Here is a 16,663-nt window from a genome sequence, read left to right as displayed (position 1 = left end):
TTACATGCCGTAATCACTTTGGAATTTTGAGTATTTTTTGTTGTAGGCCGCCAGCGGTATAGATGCAGTTACATCCACAAATGAGCAGGCAGTTAAATTAATTCAAGTAATACAGTCGACGATGGACAAGAAGAGGTCGCCCTTTTGCAGGAGATGCCCAAGTGGGATGATGATGAAGATGAAGAGTCAACTGAGGTGAGGAAATGTTTTCCCTAGAGTAATTACAACTTACAAAAAATGTTGATTCTAATTGGATTGATGTATGGGTTGACTGATGATGATGAAGAGTCAACTGAGTGAGGAAATGTTTTCGCTATGTGCAGTCAACCCATACATCGATCATATTAGAATCAACATTCTTTCATACGCCCAAGTGGGAGAATATTGTTGAGAGATTTTACAAAAAATGCAGATCAATTCTAAGGGAATATGAAGAGGAAACGACTGAAATTTTCATGTGATTTCTTCTATTTTCTTCCAACAAAAACATTCCTAATTATTAAAACAGTTTCACACAACACTAAATGCCTATCCTAAGTATATACCAGTTACCACTACTTTTTGAGTCAATGCTCAACCTAATGAAAGCAAAATATTTTGTTTTGCTCTTCTATATGTTTCAAATGACAAAATAAATACACAATTAGGATAAGCTCCCGCTAAAAACAATCGTAAAGTGCATTTCCCTGGCCATCACGCTTCAGAATTCGTCATGCAAATCTTCATCAAGATTTTCGTTGATGCTGCCATCATAGACTGTGTTGTAGAAAACATAATCATGATCGAGCATCTCCTCGAGAGTTAATTTTCCATCTTTGTTACCATCCGCCTGAATTGAACAATGCCACGCATTTCATTTCAGATTCATTTCAGCATATCTCATTGATAGGAGTACACCGATTGAAACATTACTAACCTCCAACATCAGAAAGCTTGCATAATATTTAGCGTAGGACAATTCTCCTGGGTGAATGTAATGCAGGATTGGTTTCAATTCTTCCACTTCCAAGAGTCTGTCAAACATGTTTCGATTTCAAAAGAGATTAGTAAAGTCCTGTAAACTATAACCTTGGCAGCAAAGGAAGAAAAAAAATTAGGTCAAAAAATGTGTGAGCTTGAGGTTCAAGGCATGCATGCATACCTGTTCTTGTTCACATCAAGTTCTGTAAATTTCTGTTCTGGCGAGGGTACATTCTTCCCGCCCGTTTCAAATTCTACGTAACTCTTGTAATTATCATAAGCGTTGTGTAAAAACTCCATGAAATTCATTTTCCCATCCTTATCCTTGTCCATCCGCCTGTAAATTATAGGCAGACATTTCGTTAATCCGTTCCTTAATTTGCAACAAATTATTCAGATAAGGCATTAATATGGTTAGTGTGTGAAAGACAGAGAAGATATGTGAGAAAATGTACTTCATTTTTTCTCTCAACAGCCATTTGTGAATTTCTTCATTGTTGCTGTCTTCTGGGTGCAACAAACTGCAACAAAAATACAAATTAAACATATAAATATTTATGTTCAACCAAAATGCTCAAAAATTAAATTTTGGAGAATTATATTTACTCTTTTAATTCATTGAAGTTTAGTAATCCGTTCTTATCAGCATCTGCATTCTCAAATTGTTGCTTCCACCATCCAGCTTCTCCGTGCTCCATTCTGTTTTTCGCTGTTTCACCAAAGTTGGAGACCAAAGTTGAAGAAACTAGAAGTTTTTTTTTTTAACGCATCCCGTCTTTCTTACAGACAGTACGTCCTGCACAGAGAATTTCTGTGTATATATTCACAAACATATAAAGCAATAAGTATACGTAGTTAAATACCTAGATCCTTAGTGGAAAACTTGCGCAGATACTCCGCGAAAGAAATTATTCCATCACCATCTTTATCGTGCGATTCCATTTCTTTCTGTGTGCTATAATTCAACCTCTCCAAGGTTTGTTTCGTGACCCATTGCTCGAGCTCTTTAGAGCTAATGAACCCGTCTTTTGGCGCCTGGTCTATCAACGGGAACAAATTAATCAGCCTCAACGTGAGATTCAACTTTCCCTCATCGCCAATATATTCATGTACTTCTTCCACCTCACTTAAATGCATCATGGGATGATCGTTGTGTGCCGCCAACCCCATGAGATTATTCATTCCCCCTGGGAATCCATTTTCCTTGGCGTACCTCTCCATCTTGGCTACCAAAGGGTCAAAAATGGGAGCATGACCCGTGTAGCCAAGACGGCGGTTAAGGCCGAGGAGGGGGTGGGGGTGGTGGTGGCGGCGGCGGTGGTTGGGGCCACGTTGTTTGGAGGGAAGCATGACGAGAAGAAAGATAAAGGCGGTGGCAAGTAGCGCGTAGACCACTGCCTTCGCCATTGCTTGGCATCAAAGAAGAAGAAGAAGAAGAAGAAGCCAAGGTGGTGATGATAAGCAGCCAAAGACCAACTGAATATTTTGGGTGGTGGCAGAAATGGTTAGTGACCGTTAGAAGTGAGAGGTACATAGAGGATATAATGTTGCCCCTTGCTTTTATTAATAGAGATGGATTGGGGGGACATCTTTAATTGTTCTAATTTAGCAAAGTCTCAGGCAGCTGTGTGTCCAGGTTTATTCAAGGTTTAGAATTTGGGGTGTGATATTCACACACCCTTTTTTACTTCTCCCACATCTTTTTAGTTTTCAACCGTCGGATCGGATGAATTGAAGAAGAGCAACAGACATAAATTAACAAGAAATGTATGAGAAGTAAGAAGAAGTATGTGGATAACACACCCCTAGAATTCAAAATATATTTTTCGTGCTCGGACGTAGATGAGTCGAGACTAATGTTTGAAGCACTGCCATGGCCTAAACCAAATATGAAAAGCCCGTTTCGCTTCGCCCGAGCACGAAGTATGCTCTACTTTGTTGTTAAAGAGAGAACGAGACTTTCATAGATCAACAACCCAAAACTAATTAAAAAAAAAAAACTAAATTGGTAAATCTTATTTCGCTAAAAGATTTTTCGGTAACAAAAAGTTTTATAGAGAGGGGAAACTATCCCATCCGAGATCAGGTCATATCACAAACCTCTTTACGGACTTATAGAGAGGTCTTAGGGACAACAATTCATCAACAAATGAAAGCATTAGACCGGTGGCAAAAAGTAGGCCTTTGATATGCATTATACCGTACTAGTTACACCCAGTGATTTCAACCTTTCCCTTCCCTTCCACAATAGGGAAAACGAGTAACCCTGAAAAAGGAGGTTACCCAACGACGAGGTAGAAAACTACATACACATACTGCTTTATCCTTTGAAATCTTTTCAGAAGACAACAGATTTAGGAGAAGATTGGGTTATACATCGCCAATATACATCCCCCAGGAATATTTCAAATAACTACGGCCGTAGGAAACCAAAGTAAACCGTGGTCGGTCAGTGACTCTTCTCCTTTGCACCCTGCAACCAAGGCCAGTCTGACTCACAGATATCACATGGAGAGTTGCCATCGTTGTCCTTTGCACTCGTGTCGGCATTTTGCTTCACAAGGTATTCAGCAATGCCTTCTCTATCACACATAACAGCGTAATGCAACGCAGTTTGGCCCTCATTGTCCTTCCAAGACCAAAAGAATAGATATTTAAAATTGCATAACAGGGGGTGGGATCGGGAAAAACTTACAAATTTGCTACCGTAAATAAATGTTTGTCTTTTAATCTACCTTTTCATTGACATTGGCATTCTTGTTAACAAGAAGCTCTGTCATGTTCAGGTGCCCACGATCCACAGCCCAATGCAATGGGGTCCTTCCCTCACTATCTGCTACCAGTGCAAGTAAACTGTTTTAGGGCGATACCAGCATCATACAAGCACACAAAAAGTTGCACAAAGGAAATTTCCTATAACATCCTAACATAAAGGGTAGGATGATAGACCACCAATAAAAACAAATCAAACATTTTCTGGGTGAGGAGAGAATAAATGCCAGAGAAAATCAAGAAAATATTAAGCCATGTACATGTATTGAAAGAAAGAAAGAAAAATCTGGTGTGCTATTCATCTGAGAAACAAGCAATAAAAGCTAGGTTAAGAGAGATCTGCAGCTGGATCAGTATGAAGTCGAACTTGGGGTACCATAGCTTTTGGCCTTAGCCTTTTCAAGCTTTACAATTTATGTGCTGAATTTCCGAACAGTATACAACCATGTTAACGACCATACATGGCTTCGTAGTTATGGAAGTATAAATGGATTAATTACGATATGTCAGTTTGAAACTTAATGAAGCTATTTAAAGAATCAGATGGAAGAAAACAAACCCTTCTGATCCACTGAAACACCACTTTCAATGCATTTAAGCAAATTATCCACTTCTCCTTCTCTGGCAAAGGCATGAATAGCATCCATCTTTCTGAAAGGTAAAAACAAGCATAGCTTAGCAGTACTTTTTTTTTATATTTATTTCCAAGAAACAGTAACTAGTAATTGACGGGATGTGTAAATATTAACAGTTAACCCTCCCATGCTTAGTAGACCTAAAATACTTACAGATCCTGTTCAGATTCTTCCTCGTAAACAAAGGTGCTGAAAACCGGTCCCATTGGTCCTTTAGAATCATTACCAGGTGCACTACCATCTCCACCTCCTCTGCTTTTCTAGTAATCATATGTCAAGAGACGGAACAAAACCAGAAAAACCAACAGAAAGTAAGTATAAATGTACGGCAGTACTAAAAGTTTGCAGTCGAAAACGAAAGAATCAAGACTCACCACAGTCAAACCTGCTGCCCAATTAGGATAAAGCTCTGTGACAACATCAATGTACTTCTCCATAGCATCTTCGGGAGGCATAGCACCCAATTTCTGCCAAGCTTGCCTGTAAGAAATCACCGAGCAAAATGATTCAAAACCATGGCAAGTCGGTTTCTAAAGTAAGATACACAGTTTAACCACCCCTAATTCACCAATCACCCAGTAAAAACATTACAATTAGGGCAAAATTACATCTGGCTAATCTTGATATTAAGCAAAACCAATCCAAGAACACACTGCCCATCCTTATCAAGCTGAAAATAAGACCCATATAAATAAACCCTAAATCTTGGAAGTAAATTTGCAGTAAAAAGTAATGGTAGAGTAAATACCATTTGGCGCGAGCAGTCATTTTCAGAGCCAATGGCTGCGGCACGCTGCAGGGACCCTCAGTAGCAATCTTGTAAAGCCCATAAAGCTTCAACTGCGCATCACTCGACACCTTCTGCCGATCCGCCGCGGCCGTCGCAACAAACGCCGTCGCCGCGCTAAACAGCTTGTCCAATTCCGTACTCTCCACACCTTCCCAGTCATCATCACTGCCACCTTCGCTGCTCTCGTTCCTGACGCTGCCGTGCTCGGCGACGACCGATTCGGCCTCGATTGCCGCGGAGCTCAAATCGGCGGAGCGAGGCGGGTCGTCGCACGGCTCGGTTTTTGGCGGCGGCGGATTGGCATCGGCGGGGGCGGCAGTGCGAGCGCGAGCGATGCTGAGATTGTCTTCCTTGAAGGAGATGACTACGGCGATCAGCTTGGCGAGGAGGAAGGAGAAAATGAGGCCGAGGATTATCGATTGGAGGAGCTGCTGCCACTCTCCGCCCATTGTTTCTTCTCTGCGGAAAATCCTAAAACCCCAACCCTAGGAGAATCGAAATGGATTGAAACGACGAGCTAAACCCCTAGAAAATTGGGGAACTAGAGAGAGAAAGGGAGAGAAAAAGATTGGACTTTTAGAGAGAGAGAGAGAGAGAGAGAGCGTTTTGCTCCCCGGAGATCAGAGCGCACCGCATAGGAGACAACAAACGATCGGGCGCTCCGCGGTCAAAACCAGTTAAGTGCGAGGGAACTCAAATCTTCTACACCTGTTCTTACCTGTAGCCTCTCTGTGGCCTTTCAATATGAATGCCACCTGTCCTTTTACTGACTTACTAACTGGATCGACGGCAGTGGTGGCGCCAGTTTGTATAAACTCACAATCATAACCCTTTCTCTTCAAAGAATAAGTGGGGGTTTCTACTTAAAAAAATTTGTTGTTAGTATATAAAACTTCGTATTTATGATCGCTAACTGTTCGTAATATAAATCATTCTATAAATATCGTTTTTGTAAAAAATCAATCAAGATTAAAATTGTTTAGTCATATAATTATAAATACAGATGAACGGAATTGATAAAAGTTTTACGAACTGTTTATGTATTTGTTACAATAGATTAACCAAACAACCTTATTTTCAATTCATATTTTGTAGATATAATCTTTACAAAATGATTCATAATATTAATAATTCTGATCATAATCACAAAGTTTTTTTTTTATAAAAATACAAAGAATTTTGAATAGAAATCCCTACTTGTCTACGAGTAGCTAAACATTATTCTTGCTTGAAAGTAGACATTCATGGCAAACGTTGCATGGGCTCTAACTGTGTAGGCTACAAAGCACGGTCCACCTTGTGTGATTGGCCCACAATCCAACCCCCCATCCTGGACAATCATCACAATTTCCTGCCGCCCTGGACAATCATCACAATTTCCTGCCGCGTGATGGCGGCGGGCTCATCGGTGCCAACATTGGAATGGGGCTGGGTTTGAGTTCTTAGACCATTTCCGATTGAAGGAGGTCAAATGGCTCTTGTAACTCTATAGTTATGCAAGAGATTATATTTTAATGAACAATGTCAGGTCATATTTTTTATTATCTTCAATCGAGGAAGTCAAAGGATCATAGGCTAACCATAGCCTTTTGACAAAAAATCATCTTCAACCGAAGAGGCCAAAGGGTCATAGGCCAAACATAATTTATTATTTTAATTGAATTAATATGGTTATTTAAATTAAACTCCCATATTAAAATAAGGTTTTCAGATATATTTTGAGTGCTATTTGTCACCAAATGAATAAGCCTCCGGATTTCTTATCTTTATATAATCTCAATAATTTTTTGGATAGGATTTCAATTGACACGTGTCGCTAACGTAAGTAACTCTCCAGATTTCTTATCTTTCTGTAATCTCAATCATTTTTCGGATAGGATTTCAATTGACACGTGTTGCTAAAGTGAGTAACTCTCTAGATTTCTTATATTTATGTAATCGTAATAATTTTTAGGATTTCGAGTGTCATGTGTTGAGATGTAATTGGTTGAGCAAATTTTAGAGAGGATTCTTATCTACGTGTCACTTCTTACCTTCAGCTTCCAATGTTAATAAATTGGTTGGATATTGGGGTAGAATTCACACACGTCCAAACACCTTCACTCGTTTGAGAATTATCCTTGACACTATCTTCCGAGACCCATCTATAAGCCCTGCAAAGAGTTTCATCTTCTTTTCGGGTCCAAACTCTTCCTTTCATTGTAGATATGGCCATTTGAAAATTATTGAAAAAAATTAAAGGAAAGATTATTAGAAGAGGCAAGAGAATAGAATGTGAATAATTGAAATAAAATGGGGTAAGATAGTATGGAATGGTGAAAAGTATGTGAGAAATGATGTAGAAATAGCTTAGGTATTTATAGAAAAAAAATAAGATTTTTTTTTTTAAATTCGTCAAAAACAAAATATCAAATTCCAACAATAACTTGATGGCAGCACGATGTCAACCAGTCATTGCTAGCTGGCGTCATGCTGATGCTAAGTAGCCATTAGCATTCAAATGGGTTGAGTTGAAGGGCTGGCAGAATGTTGAGCTTGACATTCTGGTGCTAAAGGGTTGGGCTATAGGGCTTGCAATCTGGCTACTCTTGGCCAGCCCTTTGGTCGGTTCTCCCATTTCTGGCCAAGTGGGGACCACGAGCCTTTTGGCCTAGCCTTCGGTTGGAGACGGTTTTCGTGTCAAAACGAGCTATTTTAGCCTTATGACCTTTTGACCGTGTAAATTGGAGATGGCCTTAGGTGTAGTCAAACTAGCCTATCAATTCCAAGTCCACAAACCAATCAAGCGTATACACAATAGTGATATCAAGAAGGGGAATGTTTAAGGGTGATTATCTGCAGCAGTAGCTACTGTGTGCCGAAGGAGCCAAACGTTGTAGACCGGCGCCATATTCGGTCGAAAAAAACCCGAAATTCCTCTCGAATGTTGGACCTAGCTTGAGATTTTCATTGAACAAGACAAATATGTAGGTAGTTTCGGGCTATGACAATCTCAAGGTCCTCAAGCCCACAAGTTTTATAGCTGCAAAAACAGCACCTAGATGAAATAGTAGCTTAGCACGTCTGACTTAGAAACCTTGTTTGCACCTGTAAATTTGGGAGGGAATGGCCAGTGCGTACACGTCGTCAGATTGCCGAATGAGGAAAATGTAGTGCAGAAAATCAGATGGTACTTCACGTACAATCAGACGGGATCGGATAAAACCTTTTTGCCTCTTTTGTTTTTGCTGTTGGTATTCTCTAACCAATTACTAAATGTAGTGATTTTCACATTCTCGTCTTCTCCTTATGCAATCAACTCTTCTTTTCTTTTTGTTTCTTGATTATCTTTTGATTTATTCAATCCAAGTAGTTAGGAGAATTTTCTCAGTAGCTAGGCGTATTTGAGGCATATGTGGGCAAAATCATGTAAGTCTAGGTAGCCCAGCACAGATACTAAGATAGGGTGGGCTGGTATACAAGAGGGTTAAATTCTTCAATCAATACGTACGTACATACGTATACTTGCATTCATTCATTAGCTAGTAGATAGTACTGTGACATCCCACATCGTCCAGGAGCGTGATCCTTATATGTATATTTCCATCCCTACGTAACACGAAGCCTTTTGGGAGCTCACTGGCTTTGGGTTACGTAGGAACTCCGAAGTTAAGCGAGAAAGGGACTAGAGCAATCCCATGATGGGTGACCCACTGGGAAGTTGCTCATGAGTTCCCAAAAACAAAACCGTGAGGGAATGGTAAGTCCAAAGCGGACAATATCATGCTACGGCGGTGGAGCGGGCCCAATAGGATAGATATACATTTGATATTTAGGCCGCCACTGGCGCTGCACGTCGGTCATCTGTCCTTTTCAATCTCTTGATTTTAGCTTAAGTACAAAAACGAAGAAAAAGGATAATGTTGCGTACTATAGACGTTTTGGTAGCCTTTTTACAAAAAACGAAGAAATATTAACATTACAATTGTTAATATATAATTGAATAATATTTCGGTAAATTTAGAGTCAATTATAAAAAATGGGAAGTTAATTACAAATTAAGTCATTTAAATGAGATCTCTGGTATAATTTTTATGGTGATCTGAATTATAAAAGGAAACAACAGCCTTTGTTTACCACAATTTGAAAGCTAATATACGCAGGAAATACATATAATCAGTATAATATGCTAGCTGAATACAAAGTATTGATTCAAGTTCTATATTGGTAATTTGAATGATGAATAATACTATTTAAGAAATTAAGATCCGCCAGACAAGATAATTAAGATATAATTGATCATATATGTTCATGGTATCATCATCTTCCTACAAGAGAAAGTGGAAAATTAAGAGATCATATGCGTGTTAATTAATTAACCAGCAAGAGAGAGTGGAAAATTACCAATACTTAACTGTATATAAGATTGATGAACTAGCTAGCAATCAAGGCCGCTTTTTGGTGCCGAAACGGCAGTTTTGCTGATCATGCTGCAAAAATATTCCTCTTGTAACGTTGCTTGCCCAAATGAGCATCTCAGGATTGCAGAAGCACCAGTGCTATATATATAGACACACATGTTTATATATATATATATATAAGCAAGCTGCATGCAAACTGTGGCTGGAATACTCATTTGAGCAAGAAACATTACGAAGAGGAGTAATCCCATAAAACTCTCTCTCTCTCTCTCTCTCTCTCTCACACACACACACACATCTATCACTGAACAGAATAAGCAAGCACATGGTTCTTGTAATAACCCTTCAATATAGGGCAGTTCTATATATAGAAGGTCATAAGTCCTACACCAGTACTACCTATGGTACGTGATTGGTGGGGGTGAAAGCACAGTAATATTGTCCTGTGTGTAGTTTAATCAAGAGTCAGGACCCACCCCAATGCATGCGTACCGCTAAAACACAAATCGAGGAAAGAGACTTCTATGAATCACGTTAACCGTTACTAGTGACATTCCGAATCACTAATAAAAGATGATGTCCTCTTTACATAACCTTTTATGAGTGGTACTTGATCTCGATGGTATGGTACTATTAATCAATTTAGAGCCGTCGTTCATGACTAACTTAATTAATTAATTGTTGTTGTTAATTATATAAATAGTAAGGTTTTAGCTAGGGTAATGGAATCAGTTTGTTGGCAAGCGTATGATCAGGAAGAAGTATGTATGTGGTTTGTCATTTTTAATTCAGTTTTGACAGTCGGTTCAAAGGGGTGGTGCTGCTTCTGCTGCTGCATACGACATGCAGCTAGTTGGAGAGGAGGAATTGTAGATGGCAGATCTTTGGAATGGTTGGTACATACTTCTGACTAAATATCTACATCTCTGCAGGCAACATATTTGGAATGGTTGCTAAAACACCAACCACCAAAACTTAATTATTATGACGTTACAATTTTAATTTTCCAAAATACCGATGTTGTATGTGCGAACATAGTTCTATTAGTCAAAATAAATGTGCTTATTTTATACATCCGAGTGACTATATACTTGATCTTTCTATGCATATGAGTTCGTGGCTCCTCTCCACACTTTAAATGAATTTTCACATGAACGTGTTATAATAATATACTTACACAATGCAGCTACATATCTAGCTAACTAGACAGCTAGGACGAGTACTTCAAATTGGAGAATGGTCAAGAACAAGATACACTTTAAGGGCACCACTAGCTACCATTATGCATGTGATCCACTCCATATGCATGCATCTTCACTTGTACTACCAACTATATAGGGAATAGATATGCATCATTTTTTTTTTACATAATTTTTTACACATGTTTTTGTGGAACTCATTTTATAATGTATTTTAGCGATTAATTCGACCGTCTATCTTTTAGATTTTTCCTTAAAAATCATGTCTATCAAAAATCACCGAAATCTGAAGCCATATGACCATTGGATTAAGGGATTATGGTTTCTTTGTAGCACCGTATTCGTTCATTTTCTTCACTACAAATGAATGTCTTAAAGGTTTTAGATTTATCTAATTTTTTGCAAGGATGATCTATGAATGATGTTCTAAAATATAAACAGTTCGAATCATTAAAATATATTACGAAATAAACCCTATAAAAACTTGTGTCAAAAGTTATTAAAAATATGGTGTCACGGATCCGATCATCCGAGACACCACTTGAGAATTTTGAGAAAAGAAGAAACAGTACTCCTTTCCTATAAACTAAAAACAATTGAGTTGAGATGGCTTCCACAAAGGAGATGAATAAATGGGTACGGTTATAATGCCAAGAAAGTTGAGAAGTGACCATAAACTCAAGTGGTTTTAGCGTGGAATTCTAACTTTTATTTTTTTATTTTTTTATTTTTTTTATTTTTTATGGTATTAGAGTATATTGTTTTGTGTGTGAAGCCAAACAACCACACGCATTCCACGTCATTCATTTGTTTTGTTCACGTATTTGACTTGAAAATTTACCGCATATAAGGGAACGTGTTGAGAATGAATCTCACGCAAATGGGAGAATGGACTTTGCATGAACTTATGACTTGGGTTACTCCCTATATTGCCAATTAGTTTTATAATGGTACTTCAACTTTCTTTATAATAGTACGTATTCAGGAATATGTGTTTTGTGCAAAATCTAACCTGCGGGAAAAATCCATTAAATTACTATACGCACTCGTATGCAGAATCTAACTATTGCAAAAATCCATCAAACTTTTATATGCAAAATCTGACTATTGAATTTTCAAGTCACTGGTACGTATCATAAACTAACAGTGACACTCTAACTTGACCTAATTCTTGCTGGGTCACGTACTTTCACAGTTTATTAGTTACCAAAAGATATGGCCGAGCAGCGGGTAAATTCATTCAGCCTGATCTAAATCTTACAAACTCAACGAAGTCCGGCGGGCCTAGATTCAAAATTCTTAGGCAATGATCAAGAAAATCAGAGGAATAATTGAGTTTTGCACAAGTGGTGAGATAACAAGTCATGATTAGGAAAAGATTCCGAACACTCGATTTTTACTTCTGCACTTTTTACGTTTGTTTTCTTCGTTTTTTAATTTGTCATTAATTTATTCAACCTAACTATTAAAGAAAGATGTGTAGAATGGTTTTTTTTGGAGGAAGATTGTCTGCCCTCCCATTTCCATACTCTCCTCATACCTTTTTATTTATGTGGTCATGGTTAAGCCAAGTCAACATTTTATATTCCTATTACTTTTTGTTTTATTATTTTCATAAAAAATTAATATAAAATATTGACGTGACTTAACCATAGCCACACACCACAAAAGGGTATGGGAAGAGTATGAAAATGGAAGGGCAGACAATCCACCTCCTGATCTTTTTAGCACGTTTATTTCTTCGAAAGATGTGTCAATGGTTAAAGTACCTCCACCACGATCTTTTGAAATGACTGTCAAGCCTTCAAAGTTAGGAGGTGGATTGTCTGCCCTCCCATTTCCGTACTCTCTTCATGCCCTTCTGTTTGTGTGATCACGGTTAAACCACGTCAACATTTTATATTCCTATTATTTTTTGTTTTATTATTTCTATAAAAAAAATTAATATAAAATTTTAACGTAACTTAACCGTGACCACACATCACAGAAGAGCATGAAAAAAATATGAAAGCAGACAATCCACCTCCTCAAAGTTAAGGGAGAAGAAAAGTAAAAGTGCTGGTGGGGTGTAGGAAGCGAGGAGCACAACCCTCGGGTTTGATTAAAAATTATATAAAGTTGGTTGGTGAATTATGAATTTCAATTTCAAATGAAGTAATGAGTAAGTGAGTAGCATCTGATTTCTGGTATGCTGCATACGTGCATTGCGATCTAGCTACCCATATCATAATAGGCCCCTTCCTCACATTTTTCTTTTGAAAAATGATATCCGCACCATTTTTTTTCGTCTGCACCCATTTGTTTATGGAAAATTTAACAAAAAACTCTTAATATTGTTTACTTTAACGAAAAATCATATTTTTACACTAAAAAGTCAATCCTTATACTATTCATTTTACCCTTTATTTTGTCTTTATCATTAAAACTTAAAGTTTTCAAGTCTTTTTCATAAGTTTTCCTATTGTTTATTTCTGTCGCTTGATTTTTCTTTGATTTATGCAATCCAAAAGCCACGGAGTTTGTGCATGAGAAGAAAAAGGGCATGCGAATATCATTTATTTGACAGAGAAAAGATGAATATTTCGAACTGAAAGCCATAACAAAGAAGAAAACACGACAACAAAACTGTCTTCGGATGATCGGTACTCATACGCAGATGCAGCATAGTAGGATACTATATATAGGCCTATACAGTCAAAATGCCTAGAAATGAACTCGAAATACAGAACGAAAATGCATTAAGCACCGTGTGTGTGTTCGCGCGCGGCTGCTTCTTATATTCAAACAAACGAACCTTGAATTATCGACACCCTAGAGCAGCTCTTCCTTCGTCATTGATAGATGTATTTCTACAAATTTTCTGAAGATCAATGTACCCTATAATGGTATCCTCGAAAACTGCACCGTCAAGGTTTGCTTCGTTAAAGGTGGAACCTGATAAGACACTGTTAACAAACAAAGCTCCTTGCAGATTCGCTTTCTCAAAGTTAACCCGGTCTAGAACTGCATTCGTGAAGTCGGTACCTGCAAAAGAGAGAAAAATTGGTAATCACCATTGCTGTGTGCATTTGATATCAAGGGATGATATGCAAGCTTACCCTTGAAGCTAGCTCCTGCAGCATAAGCCTTCGACATCACAACTTCTGACATGTCTGCGCCATCAAATTTGGCTCCGGACATGAGTGCTGCTGCAAGACTCTTTCCCTTAAGATTGGACTTCTCGTTTGTGTAGTCACAGAAGCGGAGATCAATTGCCTTGTCGTAAACTCCATTTGCCTGACCTATCGTATTTCCAACAAATGCAACCTCACATCGCTTTGGATCAGTAGACAGTGGAGGCAACCTCTGTTGGATACAGAAGAAGTCAGTTTATCAACTTTTCATAATCACAGCTATAAGAAGTTAAAACTGGTAACTTATAATTTGGATAGTGACATTTTGGCTCCTGCTTATTTGATGCAACATGTGGCATTTCATAAGAGATGAAAGAAAACATAATAAGGGAAAACGGGCCATTCACAAAGGATTCGATAAAAAGAGAATACTAAAAGTGGCAAAGTAACGAAAAAACTTACAAAGTATCTTGAATCTCTGCTCATGCCATAAATGGATTTTGTAAAGTGGATTGGTACAGACTTATCTGGTTCTCTACTGCGATTCCAAAACAGGGTTTATTTTTTGGTAGCTTATTCGTGACAGTCTTCCAACTAAGGCTAGACAAATTTCTGAGCCTAGACGGCCAACTCTCAACACAATCTTCGTCGTGATGAGTTTAATTGGATAAAATCGCGGCAAAGGAAAGAGTAAGATTTCGGATTATCACATTTGGTGTAAAGGAGTCTCCCGATTCATGAAAAAACTTTGCATCCTGAAGTTATTAATAGAGAAATTTGTGTGGAACTTTAACGTGAGTTTGTTATCGCTTATAGCTGGTTGTATGTCCTAGTTTTGCTTAGTTCTTGATTGTCCTACAGGCTGATGTTGTGTTCCTCACTTTGTATAGATGATCTTGTTTTACCATACAAAACGCTAAAAGACATTCGGAGGTAAGAAAAGCGCGAGAACGGAATGAGATTCAGCTCAACATGGGGAACTCAAATCTCTCATGAACAGATGATGAAGATAACAAAATCGTAAGGCAACGGCACCAAAAGCAAGCCAAGTGCAAAATAAATATACGGAATGGGAGGGTTTCAAACCTGACCAGCAGCAATTACAGGTGAGGCAGCGGTAGTCACGGCCCAAACAGCAAGAATCCCACAAGCTACATTCTTAGCTTGCTTCCACTGACTCAGTTCTTCCTTTGTTTCATGACCATCCCTAGAAGCTGCACCCACCCACCCAATTAAACCAAAACATAAATCCAAATCTGCAAATTTTGCAGTACAATGCAGGATCCAAAATTATGCAGAAAAATGCTTATATATATCTACTAAAATGATATATTAGAAACGCGTGGAAATTTTTATCAAAAAGCTTTCTAAGAAGCATTTGGCATGAGTTTCTCCAACAAGTGCTTCTATGAAAGTACTTCTAAACGTAGTCATTGTATATAACACCTATAGACATCAAACCCAGAACTTGAAATTGTTTTTCATAACCTAAAAAAAAAGAAAAAAAAAGAATCAATCTTTATAAACATTCACCAAAACAAGGCTTACCGGAGCAAAATACACGCGTGGGGGAGTGGAATTGCGGGCGTTTCGTGTGGGAGAATTGGAGAGAAACGCCGTTTCGAGACAGAGGAATCGCTGAAGAAAGTAAAGCAGCCATTTTTCAGAAGACAAAGGTGTTCTCGTCATCTTATCCGTTTCGTTCTTCTTTCCAGTTAGTTCCCGAAGATCAAGATGACGTGGCGTGACACGTGGGATCGTGTCTGACGCCAGTGAAAGCCATTTCCCCTTAGCCTTATCCCCCGGGGGTTACTCTTATGTTACACCTTTCAACACGTTTTTACATGAGATAACTTTTTCGTAATGGTGATCAAGTGGTAAATGACGGATTGCAGGGCTTCATTCAAACTAAAAACTAGAGGTCTTGGATTTAAAATCCGTTATTGATGTGGACGCCAGAATTATGGCCAGGAAAAGCTGAAATGGCTCTGTTAGTCTTCCCGACCCCCGAAAAAAATGAATAATCGAAGTTTGCCACTAGTTGTCCCCATTTAAAAATAAATAAATAAATAAAATAAAAAACATTAGACATTTGTCTAAATACTCACTCACCCTTATTTGCCCTTGGATCACAAAGTCAATAAATATAAACATACGAGTAAATTTGGTTTTTTCTCAAATCGTCGGCAAATAACCATTACGAGATAGTTTAATGATAGTTGATGATTTTAGACCCGTATTCTAAATAACACATTTTAAGCTACTTTCTAACATTAATATACCACATGATGATGACCATAAAAAAAGTTACAATGCTTTTATGAGTCTTCTGCTTAAAAAAATTGATTCTCCTGACAGAACTGCTAACTATCTTTTATAAAAGAGACAAAAAGATGCCGGCACACACTAGTATATGCTTCAAAAATAATGCCTGGACATAAATAGTGGAAAGGAATCCCATCCAATTAATCAATTTAGACTTTTGAAATTTGATTCAACGGCTATAAATAAAGAACTCATTTAAAAGTTATAATAACTTTAGCTATTCAATTAAATTTTAAAAGTTCAAATTAGATAATTTGGTAGATTTAATGAAAAAAATCCGAAGATGATCATTTTCATAAATAGTAAAGAAACAAAGAAAGTAATAATACAGTGGTAAAAGCGCGTTCCTAAGGACAAGGAACAACAAACAACGAAAGGAAAAGAGCGGAGAAACGGTCGGAGGAATCGGCCTTTGACTTTCTTGGTATATTTGAAGGATCGGGCCTCCTCCGTTTCTCTTTCTCTGACT

At 38.0% G+C, this 16,663-nt stretch overlaps 3 protein-coding genes across 3 annotated transcripts; all 3 read right to left on the bottom strand.

Annotated features, from left to right (window-relative positions):
* Positions 1-460: 460 nt before the first annotated feature.
* On the bottom strand, positions 461-2,458 carry LOC137719433 (uncharacterized). Its single transcript, XM_068458471.1, has 6 exons — positions 1,824-2,458; positions 1,567-1,669; positions 1,416-1,481; positions 1,142-1,297; positions 917-1,013; positions 461-829 (listed from the first exon to the last, which is right to left on the bottom strand). The coding sequence occupies exons 1-6, from the start codon at positions 2,365-2,367 to the stop codon at positions 701-703; spliced, it is 1,095 nt and encodes a 364-aa protein (XP_068314572.1). The 5' UTR covers positions 2,368-2,458; the 3' UTR covers positions 461-700.
* Positions 2,459-3,124: 666 nt separating this feature from the next.
* LOC137720368 (acyl-CoA-binding domain-containing protein 1-like) lies at positions 3,125-5,751 on the bottom strand. The gene is made up of 6 exons (XM_068459427.1): positions 5,116-5,751; positions 4,742-4,847; positions 4,521-4,627; positions 4,292-4,383; positions 3,696-3,793; positions 3,125-3,589 (listed from the first exon to the last, which is right to left on the bottom strand). The coding sequence occupies exons 1-6, from the start codon at positions 5,604-5,606 to the stop codon at positions 3,410-3,412; spliced, it is 1,074 nt and encodes a 357-aa protein (XP_068315528.1). The 5' UTR covers positions 5,607-5,751; the 3' UTR covers positions 3,125-3,409.
* Positions 5,752-13,282: 7,531 nt separating this feature from the next.
* LOC137720247 (thylakoid lumenal 17.4 kDa protein, chloroplastic-like) lies at positions 13,283-15,570 on the bottom strand. The gene is made up of 4 exons (XM_068459288.1): positions 15,418-15,570; positions 14,956-15,083; positions 13,855-14,101; positions 13,283-13,780 (listed from the first exon to the last, which is right to left on the bottom strand). The coding sequence occupies exons 1-4, from the start codon at positions 15,527-15,529 to the stop codon at positions 13,557-13,559; spliced, it is 711 nt and encodes a 236-aa protein (XP_068315389.1). The 5' UTR covers positions 15,530-15,570; the 3' UTR covers positions 13,283-13,556.
* Positions 15,571-16,663: the final 1,093 nt, after the last annotated feature.

Source organism: Pyrus communis, chromosome 16, assembly GCF_963583255.1.
Source record: "Pyrus communis chromosome 16, drPyrComm1.1, whole genome shotgun sequence".
NCBI lineage: Eukaryota > Viridiplantae > Streptophyta > Magnoliopsida > Rosales > Rosaceae > Pyrus > Pyrus communis.
Note: the sequence above shows the minus strand (reverse complement) of the source record. Positions and strands in the feature narration are given on the sequence as shown.

Bases quoted from the DNA above. Each gene is read 5' to 3' on its own strand.
- LOC137719433 (XM_068458471.1), bottom strand. From the start codon at position 2,367: ATGGCGAAGGCAGTGGTCTACGCGCTACTTGCCACCGCCTTTATCTTT. The intron at 1,670-1,823 runs GTATTTAACTAC...TTGGTGAAACAG, and splicing joins GTTTTCCACTAAGGATCTAG to CGAAAAACAGAATGGAGCAC. The intron at 1,014-1,141 runs GTATGCATGCAT...CATGTTTGACAG, and splicing joins CTTGATGTGAACAAGAACAG to ACTCTTGGAAGTGGAAGAAT.
- LOC137720368 (XM_068459427.1), bottom strand. From the start codon at position 5,606: ATGGGCGGAGAGTGGCAGCAGCTCCTCCAATCGATAATCCTCGGCCTC. The intron at 4,848-5,115 runs GTATTTACTCTA...GATTTCTTACAG, and splicing joins ATGACTGCTCGCGCCAAATG to GCAAGCTTGGCAGAAATTGG. The intron at 4,628-4,741 runs GTGAGTCTTGAT...TATGATTACTAG, and splicing joins GGGCAGCAGGTTTGACTGTG to AAAAGCAGAGGAGGTGGAGA.
- LOC137720247 (XM_068459288.1), bottom strand. From the start codon at position 15,529: ATGGCTGCTTTACTTTCTTCAGCGATTCCTCTGTCTCGAAACGGCGTT. The intron at 15,084-15,417 runs GTAAGCCTTGTT...GGGTGGGTGCAG, and splicing joins CACGCGTGTATTTTGCTCCG to CTTCTAGGGATGGTCATGAA. The intron at 14,102-14,955 runs GTTTGAAACCCT...TGTATCCAACAG, and splicing joins CTGTAATTGCTGCTGGTCAG to AGGTTGCCTCCACTGTCTAC.